Raw genomic sequence first — 12,346 nt, forward strand, 5'->3', positions numbered from 1 at the left:
TATGGAAAAGAGATAAAATTTGAACAGTTGTAGGCCAACCATTTTGTCTGTGGGATCATAAAACAGAAGGACTTTATTTTGAGGGAATCCAAATTCTGCTTCTTTGGTATCTTTATTCTTCTGCTTCTACTATTTTCTCCCCTATTTGCTCCCTCCTTCACGACACTCTTGCTAGTGATTTTCACCACTCTTTCACATATTCTTCCTTTAAACACCTTTTTATATGCTAAGTCACACAGATGAGTCTTGAACATATTTTAACCTGGAAGTTGTAATCTTACCCAAAAATATTGCATTATTTTATATAAAATAACTTATAACGAAAAAAGAATGAAAAATTGGGAAACCTACTAGAAAACACACCTTGCTTTGCTCAGACTCAGCCAAGGGATTGTTTGTGATTGTCATTCCGGGGTAATTATTAAACCCATTACGCTGCGGGGTCCGACCATTCAACATTTTTCCATTGTGGTTTAGGTGATTCCCGTGGTTTAGGTTATTTCCATGGTTCAGGTTATTCCCATGGTTTAGGTTATTCCCATGGTTTAGGCTATTCCCATGGTTTAGGCTATTCCCATGGTTTGCGTAACCATTCATCGAGATAGGTTCTAGCTGTTGTATAGTGAGTGTTGTGTCTCCAATTTTACTGCAGGACTCTGTTCCATCTGGAAAAAGACAATTGTTCATAAGAAGGCAAGTTCAAGTGAAGTAAGCTAGAGTAAAAAAGAATGTAAGAGTCAATTCGCTCTATGTGATAACCAACAATGGTGAGTAAACTTAGGAAGTGAACACTATCTGTTCTGTCCATTTAAATAATAAGTTATCTGAAATTTGAGCCAATTTGAAGCATTTTTAGGTACGGCACATAGAAATCTGAAGGACTGGTATCGATGAGAGCTGTTTTTTGCATCCCCCCCCCCCCCCTGTCAGAATTTCCTCAACTCTACAATTTTATGCTTGTTGAAGGTCTACACTTCACAGAGTGCATCATGATTTGGTCATTTTCGATCTCTTTTCAGGTCTAAAACTGATCTAAACATGAGTCTGAAGGTCAATTTTGGGGAAAATGTGGATTTTTCCGCATATGATCACAAAACCAGCATTTTTTGCCAAAATCAATCTTCAAACCAAAAAGAGAGCAAAAATGACCAAATTATAATGTGTTCTATTAGAATTATAATTAAATTTAGTAGTTAAAATTTTAATAAAGAAGTTTAAACTTATAATTAAATTTACAATTTAACCCTTTTATCAGGCTCTTTATTTAATAAGATTCAATAGACATTCAATGAGCAAAAAATAGTTGAGACGAGAAATAGGTGGGTTTGAAAACGGCTCTTATTAACACCCCTCCTTTCAAAAAATTACATTTTAAATGTTTACAGTTTAAATGGGGGAAAAGCAAGCCAATTGGTGGGAATCTACCCTATTTTTCTCAAATCATAGGAAGTATATTCTGATGAAAACTCAGATTCTCATTTTTAAATTAATCTTGACAAATATCACTTTCCTGAAAAGCACACTAAGGACATTCTTTCATAGGATGATCAAAAAACTTGACAAGGCAGCTCTTCACAAAGAGGATACAAAAAATGCTGCGTACCTTCATCAGATTCTGCGCTCGAGTGCCTCCGAAAGCAACAACAGAGAAAACAAACAACAATGAACAGTCCAAATCCGCCAACAGCAACACCGATGTACAGATAAAGGTTGGGTGTAGGTTGCTCCGGAGTTGGTTCTTTCCCTACATCGCCCACATCTTCCGGCTTGTGATGCTGGTCACCCTCTGAAATAACAAGAATATTGTTACACAAATAGAATAATTTGCTACATTTGCAACAAAAAAGTAATTGGTTCAAAATTGAGGAATCAGGTGTAAGAAAGCCTGGACACACAAGGTTTAATTTTTTTTTTTTTGGAAAGAACAACTTTCATGATTCTTTATATTGTAAAGAAATATCAGTGCTACGTTAGAATGCCCTACTTAGAGATTCAAAAAGAGATATGCTCGTTTATTAATAAAGGGAATCAGCCATTTTTTGGGACCTAAAAAGCAATGCACAATACCGCATTATGATATCCATGTGACTTTTCTCCCCTTACTAAGAGCAAGGAATTCATATTTTTAATTTTGCTTCTTCTTAAAACTTTTGCTAAAGCAAAAAAAAGGAGTCGCTCCTCATAGAAAAAGGCTGAGGTGTCATGATGAGAGTGTCAGAACATTAAATGTCAAGAAGGGTATAAAGGGGGGTATGGAGTCAGCTTTTGGGTCCACCATGAAATTCCTCAACTTTACAATCATTTGAATCGAAGGTCTATATTTTATGGAATGCAATTATGATGAGGTCATTTTTTGGATAAAATGCTGGCCTGAACATGGGTCTGAAGGTCGGATTTGGCGAAAAAGCGGGATTCGCCTGAAAGCGGTCGAATGCCGAAAAATGCTAATTTTTTGCCAAAATCGACTTGCGGACCCATGTTTAGGCCGGTATTTGACCCGAAAAGAGACAGAAAATGACCTTATCCTTACAATATAGACTTCTGATGAGCAAAGGATCGTAGAGTAAAGGAAATTTAGGTAAGGTGGGCCCAAAATCAGTCCAAACTGATACCCCCCCCCCTCTTTGCACATATGTAGGGTTCCTGCCTCAAAGCATAATGATGACATTGTGTAACAACCCTTTTCAGAATAATTCATTTTAAAGTTTCTAAAAAAGATAAAATTGCATTGATTTCTTACCCTTGGTTATTTGCATTTTCAGAGGACTAAGAGGAGAGGCAGCAAATGGTGTGAATGATCTTATTTTAAAATCATAGGACATCTTTGCTGTGAGATTAGTGACGATGAATTCTCGAGTGTCTTTTCCCGGCACCTCTACTTGCTTGTATGGACAATTGCCCACGTCTGAGCGACAGTAATACAGGTAGAAGCCTTCGATTGGATTTTGGACGGAGTCGTTGTACTAGAAGAAAAAAAAATAATCAAAGTCATATTACCTCTTTGGTGTGGCTGGTAAGAGATGGAAGGTTTATTACACAAGTGAGATACAGCAAGCTAAGTGCTCTTCCAGTTGGGAAAATTGATTGAAATTGGTGTTGAGCACAAAACAAATATCTGAAAGCCCCTCGTTGAAGCTAAACTTTAGCTATTGATTACTTTAGATTGATAACTTTAGCTTTGATGCTAAAGTTATCGATCGCTTCTGAGGAGTGTTTTTCTAAGTTTCTCAGGTTTGTTCGGAAAGATGTGTGCGAAAACTTAACTTCAATAAACAAACAACAAACTCACCAACAGTTACGCACTTTTCTTATGCATGATTTCAAATAATTTAGATCATTTGTTTTTGCAAATTGGCACAAGGTAAGTTCAAATTGTCCAAAAGTGAAAATACACGATTTTGATCAAAGAAAGGAGAGACGGTGCATCACTGCACGCTTTGAGAATTAACAGATGGACCAAAAATTTTTCTCAGCTTTATTCCTGTTACCTATCTTCCAGAATTTCTACTAGGGACCGAAATCTGAATCACCCTAGTACCATTGCTTAAGGAGAAATTCACACTTATTTTCACCCCAAAAAACCGGAAAATGTCAAACCAAACTTGGGTCATGACGTTCGGAAGATTGTTGTACAAAAGTTTTGAGGAAAAACTATTTTAAAGGGTTGATTTTTTTTAATGTTGTTAAGCCATCTTCAAGGGTCAAAACTGAAGGATTAAAATACAACTAAATATGAACTAAAAGGTTCGAAAATTATTTTTTGGGACACACGCGAGAGTTTTCTATCAGAATTTCTAATTTTTATTCTTTGATGTCCCTTGCTAAATCCTTGTAGAAAAATTATTGTCTGTGAGCTAAGAGAGCTTTTCCCCCGCGGACATTCAGGATTTGAGTTTCCCAACTGGAATGAAAAAGAAAGGAAGGTCTTTGATCTGAAAGTTCTTGCTTCCTAAAAAGATTGCTGAGACCTGAAAAGATCTTAATAGTGGGGTGTAATTCTTATGGTAAACTGCGGAGGCTACTTTAAAAAAACTGCTACTCACATTCCACTTGACTTTCACAGAGGTTGGGCTTTCAGTTTCAGTATGTACTATTATTGGCATACTGGGTGGCGGTTTGCCTGAAGGGTCGTCTTTGGTCAATTTGTACCAACCAGTCGAGGGGCCGGTCACAGACTCATAGTTGAAGAACACAGTTGATATCCGGAACCTAGATACAATCCAAAAGAAGATTAGGTCTGTCAGTGGTGCATAATTTTAGGAGTGAAAGTGCGCATTTAGTGCTTGGTTAGGTTACTTAGGCTAGATGAGGAGTAAAATTGCGATAAAAACCCAATAAATTTTACAAAAATGAAAAAAAAAACTCACTTCGCTGTATTTTTCATTCAATTTTAAGCACCTCAGAACGTGAAAAGTGCTAAAATCAAGAGGAGAGGTTCAGATCAAAAATCCTTTGCCAAATAGATTCCTGCGCTTATTTACACACTAACCTCGAGTTATTGATTCCTGCGCTCATATACACACTAACCTCGAGTTATTGATTCCTGCGCTCATTTAGACATTAACACAAGCACACAGAGGCAAGATAGCTTCACTTCTTCCTGAACTTTTAGATACAAGTGCTTTGTCTTTACGTCCTTACTCCTGTCCTACGTAAGTTCCTGACTAGCAGGTTGAACTAGAATGGCCTACATAACCTCTAAATGGTTTGAAACGAGCTAACCTTTAAATGTTCATTCCAAGGACATGTTACTGAAAAAATTACATACTTGTATCGCCGGTCAGGCTCCAGATTAGAAACTTCAAAAGCACGAGTATAATTATCAATGTCGTTACTCGTAGACCATTCTCGTCCTTGAATTTTCCTGGAAGACTTCTCCATGTACTGGACTTTGAAGATGTCAATGCTATGTGGACCATTGTAGTGTACAGTCCACCGCAACATGACCTCTTTGTCTGTCAGTCTCGTGATATTGGGTTCTGGTGTTATCACTGTTTCTGCAAAGTAAAACAATTATCATACAATGCTTGCATTAGATTTCTCTTGTTTTTTTGTTCCCTGCTTTGCTTGTACGAGAGCAAATATAGAAGATAAAATGCACCTAAACTTGCCAAAGCTTTTTGGTCTAGCTCTTCCTGATAGGTAATCTGAAAAAAGTTATTAAGGGGTGGACTGGCTGGCAAGGTACCCTCTGAGGGCCAAGACAACTGACATCTACTGTCGTGCACCCAGAAGTAGGACCGCGATCCTGAGCTATATCTCATGATAAACATCACATTTTTTCCGCAAGGATCGACAGCCGCCTCATCAGCCAATTTCAGGTCGTACAGACAACTACGGCAAACTCTGAGGGGCATGGCTATGCCTCCTCCCCCAATTTGGGCTCTTACTGGTTCAATCTCCTACTGATACAAGATCAATGATTTTTTCACAACCTAGTCGAACAGTACAGACTTCCACTGAGGACAGACTCGCTGAGTGTTTTAGACCGGACTCAGGTTGAAAAAAGATTAGTCATGTAAATCTCCATTCATTTAAATGGACGCATTTCAATCAAAAGGAAATATATTCATTATGACATGAGCCATGTTATGCAAAAAGTCTAGTGGACCTCAGGACTCATGTCCGAATGGATGCAGTTCCCTTTAGTTGGGTGGCTTCCTCTTACTTTTATTTCTGCCTCCTCCTCTGTGGCGTCCTCCTCCCCTTCTCTCTTTGCCTCCAGAATTTTGAGAGGGCCTTGTTGATGATTCTGAAAAAGGAAACGAGTTAATGGTAGCGTTTATCACTTTTAAAAAGAGAAAGAAATCAAAATTTAGGTATAAATAGACATTAAAAATGGCTACAAGATCAAGTAAACTAGAAATTGCCTATTGCTAAGAAAAAAAATTGCAACAAAAGAGGGTGTCCTTCAATTTTTCAATAAAAAAAATCCTGTGATCCGAGTCTCCTCTTGCAAACAGGAGGATTTTCATTCCCTAATTTAATTTGAAGAGACAATGAAAATTCATGAGCTAATTGCAGTATTTTAAAATTCACTTTTAAAAAGAGCAATCTGATGATGTAAAGATTTAAGGGGTTTATTTCTTTATACGTTGTATTGTTCGACTATTAAAAGCAAATCGGCAAGCCTGGGGTCCGGGAAAGTAACATGACATGCACTGCAATGACGCGAATGATCTGCCATTTGAGCATATGGAAAAGGATTAATTATCACAAGGTTGCCACAGAATTTGGAAAATGAAATTTCTCTGACACATTTTTGTGAAACTCCCTGACAACTGAGGATATGACAGATAGTTAGGCAGATATAATTGAAAATAGTTTTCAGGCAAAATGCGTTGTTGTAAACCTTAAACCTACTCTAGAAAGCAAGAAGAGGTGATTTTACAAATTTTATCTGACATTTTTTCCCCCATCATTTTCCCTAACATTTCCTGGTTTTCCCTGATTATTTTAAATTCCCTGACATCTCCCAGTTTTCCAGGTATTCTCTGACTGCGGCAACCCTGCCATCCGAGTGTTCAAAACGAACATTTTAATAATTGATTCTTTAGCCTAGCTTCTAATGAGAGAATATCGATACCAAGGGGCTGGGAAGGCTCACTTTAGACAGACTGACAACTTACCTTCTTTTTCAAATTTAACCTCTTTAGGCGCTACATTCACCATTGCTGCTCCATAATCAGATCCAATAGGATTGGTTGCAAAGCACTGATATATACCAGCATGACGTTTTTCCACATTCCATATCTTCAGCACATTTCCTTTATCCCCTGAAAATAAACAACATATAATTTCATGCATAAGATCGCAACAATTGGAAAAAATGGAGGACAGCAATCAATATGGTGAAGAAAACGAAATATCCATTATTTTTCAACAAAGGGCATTTTCATTTGGTTTTCCCCTCTTTGATACAAATGTTAAATGTTTAAGAGGACCAAATGAGTTAAATGTTCTTGCTGATATAATTCTGATTTTAATATGTACAGTCATATCTTGTAACGTTTCTTGAAATAATGTTATTTCGGAAACAACATTCATCTTTTTCAAATCCCAGCCAGTCGTTTGGTTTGGCAGCGATTCTCAAAATAACGTTTTCCTGGAAACAATGTTCTTCCATTATTTCTTGTTCAAAAAAGTTAAAATGGGACATGACTGTATTTCAACTCATCTTCTGAGACTGGGGCTTCAAGCTGTTCAAAATAACGGATTCCACGATTTAACAAATCGATTCTTCAGTCCCATGAAATCTGATACATCAAGGTCTTACTGTATATCTTAGCTTCAAAGTATTATATTGACTACGGCATTAACTGAGAACTTCTATCACATCTTTGACAATACTATGGAACTAATCTTTCTTCTCTCTTGCTGGAAAGCATCATGCACTTCCTTCCTCTAATCCTCACTGCACCAAAATATTTGTACCAGAAACATAAAGTCTCACCTAAGATTTCAGCGCTCTTATCCTTTTCTAATGACTGAGCATTCAACAGCCACGTGACGGTTGGCTCGGGAGTCCCTTTGACTTGACATGTTAATGTTAATTTCTCTCCTTCTAAGGGGTGCTGCACATCTAAGGTTGGACCTTCGATTACCTCGGGTGCCTCTACAAAGAAAAAAAGATTGCGATTATGAGCAATGGCAACGACCTTTTGGACAAAAGAACGTAAATGTTACGCTTAAGACAAACAAAAAAATGTGTACATCATTAATTGAGCAGTTGGCTAGATGCCATTCAATATACCCCTGCATAACAATGTTGATACCAACAAAGGGTGTTCACGCGCTAGAGTCAAGATAATGTATAACATGTGATCAAGCCAGGAAATATTGAAATACACAGAATACTGTATTTTACTTAATTACAAAAATACAAAATTTTTACTGAACATTATTGCAACAAGCCATATTGCAAAAATTTTGCCTCTTGGAAAGTTGCTGTTTGGAAGGCTCGGAACTGAAAGCACTGACAAAGTCAACTGAAAGGTTGTTAGAGCCTTTTCCAATTCTGAGTAGAAATCGTAAAAATCAGCAGGGACAAGAGAAGCTTTCATTTTGTTTAGATACAAAAGACCATTTTTACTTTTGACAAATTACTGGGAATGAAATTGATTTTTAAACTTTGCATGTATTTCTACAAATTGAAACAAAAACCTTACCTTGAACTTGAACCACTATTTCACGGGATATTGTAGGACCAATGCCATTGGAAACACTACAAATATATTTCCCCGCAACCTCGAGAGTTACATTGTAGAGAGTTAAACCTCCCGGCACAACTTCTGCGTGATCTTGAGGCAACGGACCGTTGGCTTTCTGCCAGGATATTGAAGGAATCGGTTGGCCCACAGCAGTACATTCCAGAGTAGTGTTTGACCCTAAACAGAATGATGAACAAAATAATGGAAACTATGAAAAAAAAAAAAAAATTGCAGTATTTGAAGAAGTCGATGAAACATGCAGTTGGACTTGCAGATTTTGGGGGAAGGTTTTAATTTGGTGAGGTGTCTCTCCGAATCTCAACGATTCAAATGCCTCTACATCTGTTTTTAGCGAAAGTCTCAGCTTAATGCATAACTTGTCCTGCTCCAGGATGCAGAAGAAGTTTCAAAATCTTAAAACCTCAACATTTGGTTTAATTACATTCAATAACAATTTTCCACCATTACTACAGGGATTATTCAAGAAGTAGGTACTCAAAATGATCCTATCTTTTGTCTATCGTACAAGGCTGGAGCCTATTAGTTAAACGCATCTTGAAGCTATTATGTACTTCCAGATTTCCAGCAAGCTGCAGAAAACTAGATTAGTACTATTAGAACACAAAACTGCGGTTTTTCCCGCACTTATCTCCTGTTCAAACAGATGTAGATATCCAGGGTTGATTTGTCCCCCTTTTTTAAGGTTTTTTCTTCAGATAGATTAAGAAATTATTACGTTGATAACCTTGGTGAGTCTATAGAGAGGCTAAAAACTAAGAATTCGATCAGTTTCAGCAAATTTTGCCAATAAAGGAGGAGTTGCGTTTTGGGCCTTTTCCGGCCCCACCTGGATTTTGCTAAATGTTTCATATTTTCAAAGTACTAGTCTTAGGTAGACTCTGTGCCAAATATTAGACCGATCGGAGCCCATGCAAGGGCGCAGCAGCGCCTCAAACCCAAAATCCTGGAATCGAAAAACAATTATTTTCGTCGACTTTTTCGACTGTTATCACTCTTCCAGCACATGATTCTTATGTATTTTTTTGCGTACTTTTCGTTTCTGGCCTTTTTAAAGGCCTCCGATAAATTTTAAGGGGCCTTATGGCCCATTGTTGCCATTTTTGGCCCATTTTTAGGGGTTTTTTCCATTTAACACATTCAAAACTCAATTTAATCCAAAAACTGTGTACATTTTTGAAAAGTACGTAAAGAAATGAATAAAAAAGGTCAGTAAAATTTTTTCCTATGTTGCCAAATTTCCGAGAAAATTGGCCCCAAAGTGTCAAAAACGGCAAAAAATCGATAAATCGCCGCGTCTAAGGTTCAAGAAAGTGGAGTACATTTTTCATACTGTACCAGATAACAGCTCTTATCCATCCATACAACATACTAAAATATCATAGTTGTACCTGGATTCCCACGATGTGAAAATTGACCGAGATGTCGATTTTAGCGGCCTTTTTATACTTGAAGGCAGCTCTTTTGAATGTTTTTCGACCTTAGTCACCCTCTATGGGTGTGTACTATATGTATTTTTCTACGTACTTTTCATATCTGGCCATAAAAATGGCTTCCTGTGAATTTTAAAAGGCCTAACGGTCCATTGTTGCCAATTTTCACCAATTTTTAGGGGTTTTTTCAAGTTTACGTGTGTGAAACTTAATTTAATCTAGAAACCGTGTACAATTTCGGAAAGAACGTAAAAAAATACATAGAAATGTGATTTGTACCTTTTCCCTACGTTGCCAAATTTTCGAGAAAAATCGTCCTGAAGCGTCAAAAATGCCAAAAATTGGATTAATCATCACGTCGGAGGTTCCAGGAAGTGAATTATGACATTCATGTGGATCGTGGGACACTTTCTCCACGCATTTTCTGTTCTTCGGTATATTTGGCCTGTAGCAAGCATCTTGAGAACCAAGGATTATCTCGAGGTTACAGGAATAAAGAGGTGAACTGGAGTGAAGGATAAAGTAAAAGCACCTTGAGGGCCCGTTTTGTCACGTTCATCTACGCCATTACATGTTCCTTGAGATGCATTGCAATTTTCCATTTTCGATACGTTATTTGTAGTGAAAAAAAACTTGAAATTCACTTCCTGGAACCTCCGACGTGATGATTAATCCAATTTTTGGCATTTTTGACGCTTCAGGACGATTTTTCTCGAAAATTTGGCAACGTAGGGAAAAGGTACAAATCACATTTCTATGTATTTTTTTACGTTCTTTCCGAAATTGTACACGGTTTCTAGATTAAATTAAGTTTCACACACGTAAACTTGAAAAAACCCCTAAAAATTGGTGAAAATTGGCAACAATGGACCGTTAGGCCTTTTAAAATTCACAGGAAGCCATTTTTATGGCCAGATATGAAAAGTACGTAGAAAAATACATATAGTACACACCCATAGAGGGTGACTAAGGTCGAAAAACATTCAAAAGAGCTGCCTTCAAGTATAAAAAGGCCGCTAAAATCGACATCTCGGTCAATTTTCACATCGTGGGAATCCAGGTACAACTATGATATTTTAGTATGTTGTATGGATGGATAAGAGCTGTTATCTGGTACAGTATGAAAAATGTACTCCACTTTCTTGAACCTTAGACGCGGCGATTTATCGATTTTTTGCCGTTTTTGACACTTTGGGGCCAATTTTCTCGGAAATTTGGCAACATAGGAAAAAATTTTACTGAACATTTTTTATTCATTTCTTTACGTACTTTTCAAAAATGTACACAGTTTTTGGATTAAATTGAGTTTTGAATGTGTTAAATGGAAAAAACCCCTAAAAATGGGCCAAAAATGGCAACAATGGGCCATAAGGCCCCTTAAAATTTATCGGAGGCCTTTAAAAAGGCCAGAAACGAAAAGTACGCAAAAAAATACATAAGAATCATGTGCTGGAAGAGTGATAACAGTCGAAAAAGTCGACGAAAATAATTGTTTTTCGATTCCAGGATTTTGGGTTTGAGGCGCTGCTGCGCCCTTGCATGGGCTCCGATCGGTCTAATATTTGGCACAGAGTCTACCTAAGACTAGTACTTTGAAAATATGAAACATTTAGCAAAATCCAGGTGGGGCCGGAAAAGGCCCAAAACGCAACTCCTCCTTTGAGAAGGATATAGAAAAGTTTGCACTGTTTTTTTTAGACTACTATCATAGAAGTTAAAGAGGGTCTACCAGAGGGAGACCCAAGATTAGGCGTTGAAACAAACACAAAAAAAATGAGTCTGAAAAATGGACAGAAGGAGAATGGGATGACAGATGCATCATGCAAGTGAAGTTGGAACATACCTGTCTGAACAACATATGATGACTGCGGCTCTCGAAGGAATCTGGGTTTTTCCACTTGCTGACCGTCAACCACCTTCACTTGAAAGCTCTTAGGAGAGAGGAAGGTGGTGGACAGCATGTAATTGGATGCTGAGCAGGAGTAAGTTCCAGAGTCTTTTTCTGTGACATTGACCAGAAGGAGTGATCCTGTTGTTGGAAGAGTTGACGCGGTAGCAGGGAGTCCGGCACCATCTTTGCTGTACTTGATGTCTGGTGCTGGGTTGCTCACAGGTGGAGCGCAGTAGATAGTGAAAGTGTTTCCCTTCGATACAGTGTAAAATTCTTTGCTTGGCTGCTCAGGGAATGGCTGCAGTTCCGCCAGACTCAGCCGAGCACTCTTGGAGGCAAGGGCTGTTTGACTGCCGTACCATGCTATACACTAAAACGAAGTTCAGAAAAGGAAAAAGTTAATTTAAAAAATTAAGGAAACTCGTAGAAATTAATCTGGTCGTTACTCTCGGAACTTGCATAGCTACTGATGAAGTATATGCTCAGATCTCCTTTCACATAAAAACTTTTTGAACTGAAGCACTGAGCAGAATTAAATTTCCTACTAGATGTAACCACATTTCCAACTTCTAAATGTTGAAAACACACAACACCAAAATGTAATGATTTGAAATTAAAATTTGCGAAAGATCTCTTTCAACCCTCTTAATTTTCAAGGATATTCACAAAGAAGGAATAGTTGAGGAAAATGACTTCATTGTGATAAATAATGGGGTTATTCATCAAATACTTGGCGCTAAATTCCGGATTGTTTCAACCCACCCTCCCCCTTGAGACGCTTTTGTAACAAAGAT

General features: G+C 37.7%; 1 protein-coding gene across 5 annotated transcripts in view; it reads right to left on the reverse strand.

Moving 5' to 3' along the window:
• Positions 1-12,346, reverse strand: part of LOC109030984 (interference hedgehog) — a 145,457-nt gene that overhangs the window by 8,194 nt on the left and 124,917 nt on the right. For 4 of the 5 annotated variants that reach the window (XM_072297723.1, XM_072297722.1, XM_072297721.1 and 1 more), the window contains 10 exons: positions 11,505-11,922; positions 8,169-8,387; positions 7,454-7,615; positions 6,630-6,776; positions 5,669-5,752; positions 4,769-4,997; positions 4,044-4,209; positions 2,741-2,963; positions 1,604-1,786; positions 352-665 (listed from right to left, as the gene is read on the reverse strand). In XM_072297723.1, coding sequence (XP_072153824.1) covers positions 352-665; positions 1,604-1,786; positions 2,741-2,963; positions 4,044-4,209; positions 4,769-4,997; positions 5,669-5,752; positions 6,630-6,776; positions 7,454-7,615; positions 8,169-8,387; positions 11,505-11,922 — 2,145 coding nt within the window. The remainder of the gene's footprint in view (positions 1-351; positions 666-1,603; positions 1,787-2,740; positions 2,964-4,043; positions 4,210-4,768; positions 4,998-5,668; positions 5,753-6,629; positions 6,777-7,453; positions 7,616-8,168; positions 8,388-11,504; positions 11,923-12,346) is intronic. The other variant, XM_072297724.1, reaches the window with a different exon arrangement.

This window comes from Bemisia tabaci, chromosome 3, assembly GCF_918797505.1.
Source record: "Bemisia tabaci chromosome 3, PGI_BMITA_v3".
Taxonomy (NCBI): domain Eukaryota; kingdom Metazoa; phylum Arthropoda; class Insecta; order Hemiptera; family Aleyrodidae; genus Bemisia; species Bemisia tabaci.